Consider the following 16,726-nt stretch of genomic DNA (forward strand, 5'->3'; position numbering starts at 1 on the left):
TGTAAACGCAAGTTCCTTCTTGAAAAACTGCATGAAAGTTCTTAAACGTCAACTTTGCTTCATCTGACATGACAACCTTTTCTGCTTCCCTACACCCTTCATTTGCCAGAGAAAACATTATGCAGCATCCCTTTTTTTTTTTCTAAAGAGCAGGCTGTCTCAACCACATAAAAATACTCAGACTGAGTTCAACTCATGAAGGGGAAGGAGGGGACATACGTCAAACCATAGCTTATTTTAAGTGCACAAACAGAAGAGACTCAGATGACCTCCTGTGATTAAGCCTTTAACTGCCAAAAAACAAACAAATCAAAAAATCCACAACCTTTTCAGGACAGAGAAAATACCCTAAAGCTTAATTACTCTTAGTTAGAATCTTGTTAACTGCCATCAGAAATTTGTACTGTTGACTCATACAGATAACGAGATAGTTCATGTCATTAGTTTATGAGCTGACTTAGCCTAACGTACTCTACCAACATAAACCATGAAGCAACATCAACTCATACATAGACAAACAAAAAAAACTCTTTAATCTGCATTTCATCTCCTCTCGTAAAAAGCAACAGCAAAATAGCTTATTACAGGAATTTTTTTTTTTTCTTACAACTAAAGGTACATTAAAAAACACGTTAACTCACAGAATTAGCAATGGCATGAACGACTCTGGAAAATCCTACTGCATCATTCAGTTCTTCCTGCAAACAAAGTTTCTGGCATTAGTGAAATACAAATACAAATACTGTCAGAATTAGCGTCTGAGAACTGGCAGACATTAAAAATGTAACATTAATCCAAGTTTGGCTCAAACCGTTTCTCATACATAATAACCAAGAATAGACCATAGAGAAAACATCAGACACACAAGGTCAAAGCAGGACACTGCTGACTAAACTCAAGTTCTACACGCAGCTCTAGTTCAGTGTGAAGCAGAACAAGTCACAGGCTATGCTCAATCTGTTGTCAATATATCTCCAGTAGCACCCAGGAGCTAGAAGACTGCAAACTGCCCAAGATAATAAAATTAAGTTAGATATTTTCAGCCATTATTCATTACAAATACTGTTACAAGATGCAAAAGGTTGTATACCGAATGTTATTTCTATTAATCGGATTGCATTTTTGAGGTAACACTGAGGTCGGAAAAGAAATACTCTTTACTAGTCACATAAACAAAAACAGACTAGTATTACAAGTTACGCATTTTAAGCTGACCCAGATTCGATTTTGAAGGATTTGACTACAACATCTATCTTGGTTCAACTTAATTTTTTGTAACAGAGTTTTACGCTTCAAGTCTGGGGAAGTAACTTCTGTCTTAACGTTGTTTGTCTTTTTTCTACTAACAATAAAATCTAATAAAAGCATTTGTTGTCATCTTTTCAGTTAGAGCCACTAGCCTGAGTGACTATCACACCTATAGAAACTGCTTCAGAAAATCCACTGTAGTAACAAGTTGTTCCTAACTTGCCTTTGGCAAGATAGATCATTTTAGTTAAGGTCAGTATTACATAGCTCTTTCCCTCTTAAGAAGCACTCTGCAGTTCATTTCCTCCATCCAGACTGGATTCCTCTTTAAACATGTACGTACAAATAGTTTTACCATGAATTCCCCAACTCAAGTCCTATGACTTCTTGAAATTCATATCAGATTCAATGGAAAAAATAGTAAGTTCCATAGGCAATACTGGGAGTGTCTGAATACCACGTGATCTTGCAGTCAACTTGTTACTACAGTAGTTGCATGCAGCATGTTTCTATCAAGAAAAGTCAGATGACTTATAATTACATAGCATATTTTAACTGAGACAACTAACAGCAAGCAAGCTTCATAATAGAAGTACTACTCTAAGGACAGATTGTGAATCCAAATAATGTAAAAACTTGCTCGAGAATTTTCGCAAAACTTTTTGCAATGGCTGTTGTTAGATAGAAACAGTAGTAATATATGCAGTTGAGTGATATTTCTTACTGCTAGACCCCGCTTCTTTGACACGGTAGATTCACATAGGGAAGCATCACTGCTCCCAGATAATAGTTAAGCAATTCTACAACTACTCATTCTTTAAAGTTCCGTAGAGTATCTTGTAACTCTCTTTTTTTCCTGCACTGCAGAGCCTAAGTTATCTAAGTAGAATTTGGAGGATCACTTTCAGTCGCAGTCAAAGCAAGAGGGAAACATTACTAAGCCATATCACACAAAATGTTGCATAGCTGATTAAACTCACCGATTCTCCTCCTCCCCCTTAAATTAACGAAATAGAACTGTCTGCAAATATTCACCTGTTCTTTTGCTTGTTTTTGCTGTTCTCTTCTTTTTCGTTCTTCTTCGTTTACCTTACTAATGACAATATATCTCTCCTTCTAAAATCAAAAAAAGTATAGGTTATTCAAGGAATGACTCTGACAAGATCATATTTAAGCCAACTGCAAGTTTCTGTAAGTTTAGACTGTAAAGAAAATCAAATCATAACTGCAACGCATAGAGCTTAGGAGCAGTTACTTGGCAACACAACTCTTTAAATATTAAAGTACAACATTATCACCCACTCCCAAAAGCCTATTTTACAAAGCTGCATTAAGTATATCCACTGAGCTGAACTTTTACTACATCCACTTTTTACTTCTGAAAAAAGGTTACTAGTGAATTTGTAGTATTTTCTGAAATACCAACTCACACTGAGAAGCGAGAATACAGCATGCAATGCTACGACTGTTCTCTTAAGATCAAGGCTCAACTTTTCATCAATACTGCATGTCAGATCCACCACATTTTAAAATACCCTTTGCTTTCTAACCTTGTTTTTAAACAATGTTAAGCCATACAAACACATGCTTAGACTTCCTATTTTAGGGTCAGAGCTAATGATTAGAAACAAATCCATTGCATTTTAAAGTGCTTTGCATTTTTCACAACAAATCTCAGGATAAACCTAGAAATTAGGAGTGTTGTTAAAACTCAGAAACGCAGTTTTCCTTAAACAGAGCAAATGTCATAGGCAGTAAGTTGGCTATTTACCTTATCTGATTCCAGAGTTTCAACATGGATACCTTTTGGATATCTACACCAAAACAAATGAAAAGTAAACACAAATAGTTATTAATTTGGGATTTGTCATATTGAAGCCACAGAACTGGCTGGACAATGTTATGTTTCAAGATTATTATAAAACTTAAGTTCAAAAGAACTATTAAAAGTGATCCTTAATTTAAAATACTGGAAAATTTGACTAGTTAATTTATTTCTTACCTATTTAAAGCATTTTAATGGTTACTAGTGTTCAAATGTATTCTTTTATGTAATTTCCCATCCTACTACCGCTGTGGAACCCACAACTTTTTATTTCAGTAATATTAAGTAAACATCAGCTATATATTTCACCACAATTTAAAAGCTGCTTTTGAGGAACCCAAAAATAAAACTGGTGAACAACTAAAGGCTCTCATTTACTTGCAGCCACAAGTTAACTTCTTTCATGGCTCCATACCTTTAATGTGTCATTTATTTTAGGATTTATAAGTTACCCTCAATTTCCTGCTAACAGTAGGCTCTAATACGAAATATTAATGCAAATGCTGTTACCACTGCTAATCAGTTGCATCACTCTACCACATCCACATTTAATTACCAAAACACTGCCATATACAGAGCCACAAAGCATAAACTGTTGGCCAGGTTAGAGGAGAATATCATCTTTCACTGCTTAACAAGGAGCTGTTATTCACATATTCCCAATATAATAAACTAGAGATGACTACATAACCAACCCTCACTGAGTAATGTTTCTTTAGTCCCTCTGGCTACTACTAGAACTGCAGAATTGTGTCCTCTCGGCCCCAATTTCCCCACACAAATCTGAATCTAGGCCTCATTTTCAAGTCATTTCACATTGCACACCTTGGATACCTACTAAAAATTTCCTCACTACTTTCCAACTTTAATTTCTCACATCAATACACAGCACCACAGCTATATGGCCAAAAAAGAAAAAAAAAATTTGATTCATGAACACATTCTTCTACCCACAAAGAAAAGACACAAGAACAAATGTGAGACAAACATAATACTATGTGCACTAGGGGAAGCTACAGATATTCTATTAATGTGTTTTAAAAAAGTAAAATTCTTGAGAACAACTCTGTTCTTCTCATGCTCGTTACCAAGTTCATTTCTTCAGATTCTTCTTTATAGAGAGGAGCTTTATTTTACTCACTTCCAGTTTTAGTAACAAAGTGTCTAGATACTGTTGCAACACTGAATTAAGTATATTGTATACCAGTGCAGTTAGAACACTGAAAATCTCATCTCTACTATTCAAACAGCCTTTCTGTTCCTCTGAAGGCCTTAAATCATCTATTTAGGCAGAGGAGACGTAAAATAAGTCAAAAAGGGAAAAGAGAACGGCTACTAGAAATAGGACTTCAGGTCATCAGAAATGCTTAAACTTGGCACCTAATGTATTTACTGTTTTCTATTAGTACCAGTAATACAGAATTAGTTTTTGAAGTAAATCCTACAATCTATACGAGAACATGCAGTTATCGTTTTCCAAACACCTGTCATGTTGCATTTATTACAAAATCACTCGAGACTTGTACATTGTGCTGTTCAGTTTACAGATTTTAGATAGGAACGATAAAATAAATGATGAGTTTTAAAATATTCAAATGAATCATCACAAACCAGTTCAGTGCAATTTATCTTCACAACACCATATAACAGTCTTCTCTTAAGGGAAAATTCTAAATGAATCACCTCCGAGGTTAAGAAGATCAGCTCTTACCCAGATTTTCTTATCAGAAATACTAAAGAGATACAGTAAGGAAGTATCATCAGTAACTTACTTCCAGCTCAAGGTCTGATAAATTAATTTCCTCTGAAATCTAAAAGCAGAAGACAACTGTGTTACTAATATTTCTTATATAAGTGTTTCAAAGCAATAACAGTCAGTTGAAGTCTGCTCCAGGCTCATTTGTAGATGGACTTTTTGTTAATCATGCTGAAGTCACTGCTACCACAACCTACAGGTTTCAAAGGTATTTTACTAAATTCTGTTGTCCAGTTGCCAAGTTGTAAAGGAGTATACATCATTTTGTACAGTTAACCACATAACATTCTTCTGATAAAGCATATATTCAGTCTATTCCAGGATTAGTGAATATAGATACAGCAATCTTAGCCTATCCCCAGCTTCACAATGCTGTGTATTACACATGTAGTGTTTCTAAGCTTTTTTTTTTTTTTTCTTTTCTAAAAGTAACTCCTCTCCAGGCACCTGGACTCCAAAGCAAAATAGACTTTGGAAGGCAACCCACTAAAAACAGTTTTAACACATAGTGTCAACAAAGAATAACATGACAGCTGATAGCTCAGTAGATTTAAGTAAAATTATTACAAAATGCATCTCCAAGGCTTATAGAGCTCTTCTGCAACACCAAAGGTCAGCTTACGTATGTAAGACACTTCTTGGTTATACTTAAATTTGTTGACTCTGCATGTAGAAATTATGGCTCTTAAAGAGAGTATGACACCCAAATAAATCATTGGGTTTTCTCATATTTCAGAGATTAGTCAAACAGTTTTTGCTAGCGTTAACTCAAGTAGAAATATTTATTCTTCTTCCTTCTCCCCTGTCATTCCCATAATTCCCTATGGCCAAAAAAAAAAAAAAATCCCTTTTTTGAGAGGACATGCAATTTCAGAAGCTGACCCTGTACATGGTTCCAGTTCCAAACTTTCATTTTCTTCACTCTTTAAGAAGTCTTCTATTTGTTCCCTGGAAAAAACAGATTAAATAGATGACTTTTTGCTCCTATAGCTACCATCGTCTTTAAAAAGAAATATTTATAGCTGTCTATAAAGATAAGGAAACTCTTAATCAAAACAAACACACACTTCCACAACAAAAGACTCTGCTTATGGAATTCTTCCCTACATTTTCAAATTATTTTTTTTCCTTTCAGTGAATGTTTTATCATAGGCAAGTAGTTTGAGACTAAAGTATTTAAAGAGCTATGATTGACTTGTAATGTCACCACAGGCCTACATTTTATACTAAATAACTTTACTTACACTACTTTTTCAATGAATTTTTTCTGATCCTCAGGAATTGTTACAGGACATTTTGTGGCATTAGGAGAAATATATGACAGAGATCCTGCACCATTGGCCTGAGAACGTTTTTCATCATACTGCTCCCTTAGCTGTCTTTCTTCTTCTTGATTTAAATATGGAATTCCTAAAACAGAAATTTATAATACCATCATCAAAAACAAGCTAGTGATATACGATTTAGCAAAGCCTGACTGCTAACCAAGTATCTGCCAGTGCTACAGTCCTGAAGGCTCAGGACGCATCCCTCCTTTTCAGCCACCTCTTTCAGATCACATGCTTTATCTGTAGGCATAGTGGCTTTCTTTTAGCATATGCCAGTTAGCTGGTACCTTTGAACTCTTCAGAACTATATGCCTCATCTGCATAGCACATCAGCCTGAGAACTGTAGATCATGATCACAATAATATTTAGCACTCCTCTTCCTTGATATCTGCAATACTTTCACAATAGACTGCAGCTATACCCATTACACTGTAGTGATACTTCTTCTAAGATGCTTATGTAAGAGGCCCTACTACTGCTCTACCTGATACACAGCTTGTTGCTCTTATCTATCTGTGTTCAGTCATCTGAGAAAAATAAACAATTTGGCATTCACTAAATAGGAATTCTATTTGGTTGAATTCTATATTAAGAATTTTTGGAAAGGTAATAATTATCACCTCAATTGTAGAATCAAATAAGAATAACTCTAAGAAATTTATTATGTGGTAAGAGAATATCATGAATGGATGCCTTTTTCTTTTTGCAGAAAGTGAAGGAGGAAGATGCCATCATAAAAACTCACCATTGCGAAAAACTTTATTAAAATCAAATCCTTGGTTTGCTAAAAAGTCTATACTTGAACTCTGTAACAAAAGAAAACAGCTTTATAATTGGCAAGAGTATCAGTAATATACAAAGATCAATTAAGTTATTTTCTTCATTTTTAAGAAATTATACTACACTCAAGGTCAAGAGCAACTAAGCTTGTGAGCCTAAAAAAAGTCACAGCAAGTTTAGCTTATGCTATTTTTATTATTTATTTTCAGCTTTCGTAGAGTATCTCAAGACCTAATTATGTCTCTTCACACATGCTTATCCTTAAATGATTTGGGGCTTTCAGATGTATGTGCGAATACAGAATACACCGATAACAAAAAAGCCTGTGAAAACATACAGGTTCCAACTTTAAGTAGTTAATACGTGAATTATTAATTTGATTTGTTTTCCTGAGTCAAGAGAATCACTGTTTAAAGCTGCATTTTTTCTTCATAAGTAAGGCTAAGTTTTAAGGCAATGACTCGAAAACAACTGTTCATGCTGTAGGTTTAGCAGTGAGATACTCAGTTTCTTTGTTGCCCTGAATACTATACAACATAGTCTAGTATCACAGTTAGTTCAAAATTTTATCTTGCACAACTTAGTGCATTAAAATCTAGAAGAGTTACTTCCTATTAAATGACTAGTTAGGAAACACTTTTATTGAAGTTTAAAAACCAAATCAAACAACCCAGTCCAGAAAACAGACAAAAGATTACCCAAAAATAAACTTATCTGACATCAGAACTTCACTAGATCAAGGCAGAAAACATAGCACAGATACAAGATAAGGAAAACTCCAGAAAAAAAACAAAACAAAATTACTGGTAGTAACTCAGAGGCCTAAAAAAGGGAGAAAAATAAATAAATAAATAAATAAATGACTTTCAGGACCAGCTGCAGGTTTGACAATGTATAGAAGAAAGCTGCCATTCAGTTCTCTAGAAGAATAGGGAAAATTTGTTTGCTTTGATGAACAGAAAAGTTTCACCATAAATAAGACAACCTCATCTGTCTCAATCAAAACAACCTCAGGGACTACACTTCTTTGTCTTGCCTTACAAACCAAACAGGCAATAAAAAAAACCATAAATTTAATCCAAGCACTGGGATCAGCATAGGCCTTTTTACATTACATCTTTTACCGTAATCTTCTCTTTAAATACATATATAGCTTTCTGAGGGGGAAAAGCAGATGTACCAGATAGTATTCTCCGGTGCTCTCTCGAGCTGTATCAAGCTGCAGTAGCTCAGCTATTTGCAAATTTTAAGTAGACTAGACAGGCACATAACTACTAGAGAAAGATGAAAATATTGCTATCTCAAATTGTAATGTTTGCTTTAATGTCTATTTTTTTTATTTATTTATATAGGAACAACAGATACTGTGGAGGGAGAAAGATGAAAAAATGAGCTGTGGGGAAAGAGAAAACTGAAGAGAAAGCAAAACATGGTTCAGGAGAACAAATCTGAGACCAGAAAAATTTTGGCAATAGCCTGGGAAGCAGTGAAAGTGAGATAAGAAGTCTGGAATAAAGAATCAAACAGAAGAAGCACGAAGTCAGACAAGAAAAAATTAGAAACCTCTTGTCAGGTTTGGGACGTTATCTCCAGATAGATCTCACAGAAACCACGGTGACTACAATTTAATGTGTACCAAGATTTACAATCTGAAGTCAAAGAAACTCCTTTTTAAGTTCATGTCTAAGGATTGTTGTAGAAGTAATCTTAACTGATTCTTACATTTCTTCCTTCAGAAAAGAAAATAACCCCCCGACACCTTATGCTTATGTGCCTTTTAAGTTGTTAAAAGGATCAACCCATTCTTACTCTACATGTAGAATGTTCCTGAAAATCTTTTCAAAGAGTCTCCTACAGGCATACCTTAACAGAGCAAAATCAAACTTCTTCTCCTACTAACCTGACAGACAAACTTGACGTCTGGTGAACTTCTGTTAAAGGGTTTTGGAAAAATATAGAAATTAAATGACTTCATTATATACCTGTGAAAAAGATGAGTTGCATGTCAGTACAGTTTATCATTACTACCTCAGAAATTACTCAATTAAGGAATAAAGAGAATAACATACTTTTCTTCTGCATGGTCATATTTAAAAGTGCAAAGGCCAAACTGAAAGAGCAAAAAATCCATGGAATGCTGGAAAGGAAAGGAAAACCTGGCATGAGAATAAAAATCACCCACATTTAAAGACAGCTGAGGTGTACCTTGAAACCAACAGAAATCACATTCTTTCTAAGTTAACCAAATCTGGATCTTCTTAAGCAATCTTGATCCTATCAGTAATTCTGAAGTAAATACACCAGAGCTTTTCGTATAGTTTTCATCCCCATATAATCATCTTCCTGTCCCCCGAGAAGATTCACAGTTCCCATTTTCATTCCCTAAACTCACAAGGACTGAGGCAAGATTAATCCCTCTCCACCTCTTGCTCACATATAAGGAAGGGACACTGCATCCAAAGCAAGTGTCAGTCCTTCTTCTCAATGTCCATCCGTGGCCCGTGAAGTGTAGAAGCAGGCTATGAGGGATGCTCTCTGTATAAGAGCTTTCAAATACACTTACATTTAATGGTCCTTTGATTCACATAACTAACAGCAATAGGAGCGTTAGTATATTCCCTACACGCTTTATCATTATGTCTCCTAGTATTTCACAAACAAGCATCATGGCTTCACTAAAACACCTGATCCTTGCTGAGGGCCAAATAGCCCTTTTAAACGCAAAGATAGGATTATCTAATTTTATTGGGGGTGAGGAGAAATCAGGTGGCTACAGGATATACAAAATTATAGTCAATGTAAACTTTTTTACCTTTTTAAGTTTCTGATACCTTTCTTCTGGTGTGTCAAAGCCATTGGTTAACGCACTAACAGAAGGCCCATCGCTGATCCCTGAAAAAGTAGGATGGATTTTACTCTTGGTAAGCTTTTCAAAGTTAGCCACAGCAAAGAAAACAACTACTGCAATTTGAGGAAAATACTTTCATTTAAAATACATGTTATGAGTATTTCAGTTGAGAAAGATTTTTTATTGTATAAGAGTATGCATCTTCAACATAAAAGCCACCTGATTTTCTTTTACCTTGGTGAAATAATGGCTAGTGTTCTAGCAGTAAAGCTCCACTACAAAAGTCTTATTCCTATTCTACATGACAGTAACAGAAAAGCATTTTCTACCAGTAACATGATACCGATGGACCTTTACAACACAAAACTAGATGGGAGTCAAGCTAGGAACGGACAGAGGGCTGTCCATAGCTCTACCGCATGACCTAGTCACCTTCGACAACGCACAACACTAACAGCATTTCCATCTGCACCCTATTCAACAAAGCCTTATTTTGTTCACGCTTCTCGACGGAACTCCGCTTTCCCAAAGCGGAAATGTTTATTAAGGCATTTCTTATGCATATATCCTCTGGGCTTTAGGAGGGCAAGCGCCCATGCGGCAGCCTTCCCCTCCCGGAGCGCTCGCAGGGCCTCTCTGCTCTACCCCAGCCTCTCGCTTTCACGACACACACAGAAAGTTCAGTTGGTCCCTGAGGCCCTGGGCAGCTGCAGCTGGGAATCAACGGACACGTTCAGGAGCCACCGCGGGGCGGGGGCGGGGGGAAGGGGCTCGGTCCCGCGCCTCGCCCTGCCCGAAGCGCTGCCCTCCCCCGGGCAGCGAGCGGCGCGGCAGCCGCTCCGAGGCCACGCGCGACACGGCCACGGCCACGGCCGGGGCGCGCGCGGGTCCCGCGGACGCGGCCGTTACCTGAAAACTCCCCATCGATGGCCAGGAAGTCCGCTTCCTCGATGGCTTCGTACACTTTATTGAGGCTATCCTTAAAATCTGGGGGGAGAGGGATAAAACACACCTGAGGCGAATAACGGCTGCAGCCCGCCGCGCCGCCCCGCAGGCGGGCAGGGCCGGGGCCCGCCAGGCGCCGCCGCCGCCGCCGCCGCCGGGGGGTCCCTGAGGGAGGAGGGGGGACCCCCCTCGCGGGGAGGCTGACGGGCAGCCCAGGGAAGGGGCGCCGGGACGGGGGCGCCGGTCACTCACTGCTCCTGATCACCTCCATCCCTGCGCCCGCACCGGCCCGGCCCGGCCCGGCGCCGCCGCCGCCGACCGCGCACACGCGCGCTTCCGGAAACAGCCCCGCCCCCCGCCCCGCCGCCGCCGCCGCCGCCGCGCACGTGAGCGCCCACGTGACCGCGCCGGGCGAGCCGCCATGTTCTCGCGGGGCTGAGCCGAGAGGGGGGAGGGAAATGGGAGCGGGCGCCGCCCCCCCGACGGTTCCCGCTCCCGCTAGGGCGGCCTCGGGGCTCCGGGCTCCGCCGGGCCTGGTGCGGCGGCGTGCGGCGGCGCTGGGGAGCCGCCCCGCCCGCCCGCCCGCCCGCCCGTCTGTCTCCGCGCCACTGCGGCAGCGGCCCTCAGAGCCGAGGAGGCCCCGCAGCTCCGGTCTTGTCGTGTAACGGTTGGGGGGGCCCTGACGGCCGCTGTGGAGCGGGACAAGCTGTAATACAGCTGCCGACGGAAAAAAAGAAAACAAAAAAGGTCCTAAAACAGCCGTTCCCGTTGGGCTGTGTGAAACACCGCGGATGCGGAAGACGTGGCCTTTCCCTTCCAGATGGAAGGGCTGGACCATCACGGCCAGGAGAGCAGTGATGCGCGCTTGCTGAGGAGGTGCAGGGAGGGTGTGGGGGATTATGACAGATCAGGAATTTAGCTGGATGAAAAACAAGGCCAGAGGAACTGCTGTGCTCCAAGTAGCATGGAAGAAGTGTTTGTCTTCCCGTTAAAATAAGAAAATGAACACTTTTGCACATCATCATAGAATAACCATAAATGCAGCTCTGCACGCAGCAAGATGTCCCTGCACGTGTGCTGTGAGAGGAAACAGCTGTCCGCAAGATAACGCGTTGCACAAAAGCAGAAAATTGAAGCCATGGGCAAGGACAGCGCGCAAGGTTTGGGGTGCACGCGGCAGGTTTAGATGGCACAGGGCAGACAAGGTCTCCAGAACTCCGGAGGAATGCAAACAAAGGGAAAATCCCCCAGCACTTTGGAGGTAATTTCTGCTTTGAGCAGAAGATGCAGAATTATGAGCTGTGTGAGAAGAGAGTTTTTAAAGATTCTTCAAGATAAGGTTTTGCCTTTTCAGTATAAGCAACTTATTGTACACACACACACCCTAGCAACTCCATCTACGTTGTTAAATGGTGCTCAGTAGGAGGTTAGCTGAAACAGCAGTAGAGGTTCTTCTATTTTTTGCACTAAATTGGCTGAAGTCGGAAATGTTGATCTTTCTTTACACTTTTTTTTAATAAGTGATCCAGTAATCTCTGCTTAGAGAGCTTAAAAGATGTTGCAGTATTCAACTAGTAATTAACAGGCAAATAAAATCCTTGAGATTTAGAGAGAGCAGTATTTCACTAGTAATTAAGGGGCAAATCACATCTTTGCAATACCACCAGTAACCTGCTTCTGGCACCATTCAGTTCCCGCATGTCCTGCTCTGGAAAGACAAGGCAGAGTACAAGACAAGGCAAGGCAAGTGTGTAGTGCAAATGCAGTCAGCGCTTGCAGAGGCCCTGCCAAGGAAGAAAGTCGTCCACCAGCCCGCTCAGCCCAAACTGGCAGTATTCATTCCAAGGGGAAGAGGTGGTGTTGGGACCTGACCTGCAGCAGTTGGCCAAGGACAGCCCAGCCGTGAGCCAAGGCTTTGAGGCAGCAGGTGCCCTGGGAAGACAGTGCCTCAAGGACAACTACATGGTGGAATGGAGCCAGGTCTCCAGGGAGAGAACACCGACTGATTTTTAACAGTAACCTAGTTTTCCCATTGCATGGGCCATCATTGTAGTAAATTTTGCTTGGTGAAATGCAGTGTATTTTTACAGAATCAAATTTGTTTTCTTGATCTCATGGGCTCCGCTATTTAGTATACGCAACAGACCTGAGAATCAGTAGCAACCCATGTAACTAAACATCCTTCATTAGCTGCTGAGAGAATTGAACCTTAGATTTAATACCAAACAAAGGCAGCTGTCGTTCTGAGAAAAAGCAAGCTGCATGGTAGCTTTGCTTCTCTAATCTCTCTGAGGGTCTCAAGTCAGTTACACTTAGGGTAGATTTTGTGTTTTTTAAACAGTTTTCTACACACAGTGTTGTTTTCACAAGTTATTAACTGTTTGCGTTTAGTTTTATAGTTATGATAAACTGTGTAACAGTACTACTAAATTATTGGAACTGTTACATTACTAATGAGTAGTTAACATATTTGTACTTATTCTCCTCCCCCCCCCCCCAAAAAAAAAACCTTGGAGGAGTTCTACTGTGTATTAAGATAACCAGTATTACAGGTAGTCTGAGTATACGAATAAGGCTGTGTCCTTCCTTATGTCAGAGAGATTGCTGGCTGATAATTTTGTTCATACTTCAGGCAAAATATGTTTTGTCTCTTACTCCCTTCCCCTTCACCTGTCAAACTTACACTAAGGAAAAAAGAAAAGCAAAGTTGGGTGGATGTTTTAGAAACCTAACATTTTTCCCCAAACAGCTGACAAATCAAGTCTTTGCTTCATATATTCACCTACAAAATAAAAGGTGAACTGCAAGTAGAAATATAAGATGCTGTAAACAAATGCAGTTACTTCATAGGAATATAAATTGAATTGACTGTATTAAAGATTAGAGAGGTTTTCTACTTCAAATGTACGTTTTATTATTATGTATTTAGGAGAAAAGTTTGAAATACTTAGGTGAATTCTTTGGTTTTTTAGTTACCACAAAAAGGTATTTCTCAAATTGGAGATAGAAAAAGCACAAAAATCTCAAAAAACAGGACTTTATATAAAACTAATATCATTTTAAGGCAAGGACTGACTCCTCTGCTGTTTGACAATAGCTCCAGAAATATTTATGTGGTGCAATAATCTGCAAGTGAACCCAACTTTACAACGGGCATAGTATTGTATACTGTTTTTTCTGGTGCGATCATCTTGGGAATGTGCCCTAGATATAGGTCTTTTTCATGATAGCAGCAGAGTGTTCTGCTGAATTATGGCTTTGTGGTGTCTGGCAATTATTTGTCTCAACCAATTTCTATCTAACCTATATACAATAGAGCTGTCTATGCTCCAGGCTTTGCTGCTTATTAAAGTTAAACAGGGAGATGCAGGATTTTGAAACCTTACACTGTCTTTTTTGCATCTTTTTTGTTGTCTTTTTTTGATTCCTTAATGTTGTTGTTATTGCTCTTCACAGATGGCCTACTGGAAACCAGACTACTGCTTTCAGCAAGAACTGCTTAAGGAGAAGGCTGTGATGAAATAAATCAGTCTTGCTTGGACCTGAATCAGTATCTGGTAATCAGAACTGCTTTTTGATATTAAACCACATCTCTCTTCAGAGAAAGATCTAATTCTTGATTGTAGTTCAGTTGACAGCACAGGCTCTTCATTATCTGGCTGACTTTGTTCCTCTTAAGGAACATTCTCCTCTTTACTATCTCCCAGTATGTAACATACTGCAACAAAAAGGAAATCCTATTAGGTGTTTAGAGGAATTTAAAACTTTTATGATGCTTATTCAAGTCTTGATACTTGTTACTGCGTAGTTTTCCTTCATTAGTTCTCTGTCTGCAGTTGTATATACTGAGAACTGTTTAAGAGTGCATAGACCTTCATTTCTGTTTAGTTTCAGAAGGTAACATATTTGTCAAGTTAATTAAGCACCTGTTTGCTTCTTTTCCATGCATATATTAAAGCAACTGTATTTATGAATGTGTAGTTTGTAATGTTTGCAATTACAAAGTTCTAAGTTCTTCAAATCTCTTGTATTTTTAATGACACTGGAAAAGATTGGCTTCTCCCCAGATTATTAGGCAGCATTGAGAGCTACAAGGCTGTTACAAATACATTGCTTTTTTGTATATGAAAGTTTTATAAACTAGAAGACAAAGGCTAATTTAGCACATCTGCATCAGTCTGCAACGCAGATGGCATCAAACACTTCTGTATGCTCTGTATTTCACTGAGTATCAAATGTGAAGCTAAGTGAAAACACCAATTAAAAAATACTAGTCAAAGATTAAATTCTAGAGCAAGGGATAAGCATTCTGCATCGTATTCTTACCTCCTGTGTACTAAGGTAGATCTAGATGAACTTCCTCTGATCTAGAAGAGGTTTAATACTTTCATGCTTAGGTAATTAAGGAGTTTGTGATTGGGACTTGAGTAAGATTTTTCATTAACACAACTAAATACATTGTATTTGCAATTGGTTGTCTCAGTTATGAGCATTCTCAATCATTTGAGCTACCACAGTGACCGCGTACCTTAAGCTAGTCTGAATTATTAACTTCACCTAAAGAAAGAAAGAAAGAAAGAAGAAAGCATATATATTCATTAAGATAATAAAGCTCTGGCATATAAACTGAATAGCCTAGCTATTCAATTAATGGAAACCATTCAATGAAGTAGAATAGACAGCTTCATTGTGTGATGCCTTCATTTGCTTTAGTGACTGACTTTATACTAGAGAATTAGTCTATATAAAATAATTTGGTCATTGGTCACCACCTGAGGTATAGCTGATTGCAATACTGTCTTTGTATGATATACAATAGGTGATGAGTGAGCTACATTAAAAATTTTGTTGAACAAAAGCTCTAGTCTAAAGATGTGCAGATTAGTACTAGTACTGAGAACCTAATTTTCTTAAGGTCAGAAGTTACCTTTTACAAACTTTATCGCTTACACTATGTTGCTCATTGAGTTCTTAATTTCATTTGACTACAGCTAAAAGCTGCTTTGGAATCCAAAATCCTTCCTACAATACCTGAGTAGTTGTAACTAGAATTTTGTGTTAAAAAACTTGGAATGGCATGTACTCTTGAGCATAAATGACTCCATGTTGATGGGAAATTTACTTTGTTTAGTACCTTTGATATGTTGCTTTAAAGAAGACCAGACTTGGAGCTCGTTTGTTTTGTCCCCAACAGATCTGAGGACTAATACTGCAGTGTTGAAAACAGAACTCCATGTACAAGTAAAGAGGTTTTAAGTGTTAAGGAAAACAACAAAATATGGAAGTATGATATACATATTGCATCAGTAATCAAACAGTTGGCAAGCTTCTCAGCTACATGTTTTTCTATCCTGTAAGAAATCAGATTAGAACAGTTTTAAAGCAAACAAAAACAGAACTATGTATGTGTCAGCACAGTAATAATTGGCCTCTGGAGAAATTTGGATAACATGGGGGAGGAAGCAACAAGAGACTATTATTTTCTTTACTGACATAGGCAGCAATAATGAAAAATTCATTATCTGGCTTAGGCAACTCAGACATCGTTAGAACTGGATTTTAGCTTGTATCAAAAACTAGAAAAAGAACAAAATCTTTAAGAAAATGTCACTTTGTAGTTTACCGTGAAAAATGAATCTCAACAGTACTTGAAAAAAATCACAATTTGTTTTGTACTCTAGTCAAAAAGAAATACAGTAAGGGAATGGAGACTGATGTAAATAAATATGAATGTTTGTGTTTGTATTTATAGAGACACACTGTCCTATGAGGTAAAAATAGGCTCTGCCTGAACCCTCTCTCACCCAACCTGGTGTGCTACGTGTTAGCATTGCAGTTAAACTAGCATCTTAAGGCTTAATTAACTTCTGAGTTTAGACTTCTAGATCTTAACTTGTAAAATAAATCTTGGACGAAACGTCTGTGAAGGAAGAGTACCTGGGTGTGTGACAATGTAGTCAGCAAACGTAGCTCAAGCCCTGTGAATATGGAAGTT

The 16,726-nt window shown here is 38.7% G+C and overlaps 1 protein-coding gene across 3 annotated transcripts in view; it reads right to left on the reverse strand.

Moving 5' to 3' along the window:
• The window catches only part of PARN (poly(A)-specific ribonuclease), a 71,494-nt gene that overhangs the window by 54,441 nt on the left and 327 nt on the right, over positions 1-16,726 (reverse strand). Inside the window, exons 1-12 of one of the 3 annotated variants that reach the window (XM_068908828.1) lie at positions 10,984-11,097; positions 10,696-10,798; positions 9,751-9,830; positions 9,008-9,075; positions 8,839-8,920; positions 6,904-6,964; positions 6,074-6,239; positions 5,712-5,777; positions 4,846-4,884; positions 3,020-3,062; positions 2,284-2,364; positions 642-698 (exon numbers count right to left, since the gene is read on the reverse strand). In XM_068908828.1, the coding sequence (XP_068764929.1) occupies positions 642-698; positions 2,284-2,364; positions 3,020-3,062; positions 4,846-4,884; positions 5,712-5,777; positions 6,074-6,239; positions 6,904-6,964; positions 8,839-8,920; positions 9,008-9,069 (657 nt within the window). In that variant the 5' untranslated portion in view covers positions 9,070-9,075; positions 9,751-9,830; positions 10,696-10,798; positions 10,984-11,097. Of the gene's footprint in view, positions 1-641; positions 699-2,283; positions 2,365-3,019; positions 3,063-4,845; positions 4,885-5,711; positions 5,778-6,073; positions 6,240-6,903; positions 6,965-8,838; positions 8,921-9,007; positions 9,076-9,750; positions 9,831-10,695; positions 10,799-10,983; positions 11,098-16,726 lie in introns of those variants that run through there. The other 2 variants (XM_068908827.1, XM_068908829.1) reach the window with 2 other exon arrangements.

The sequence above is a fragment of the Struthio camelus genome, chromosome 15 (assembly GCF_040807025.1).
Source record: "Struthio camelus isolate bStrCam1 chromosome 15, bStrCam1.hap1, whole genome shotgun sequence".
NCBI lineage: Eukaryota > Metazoa > Chordata > Aves > Struthioniformes > Struthionidae > Struthio > Struthio camelus.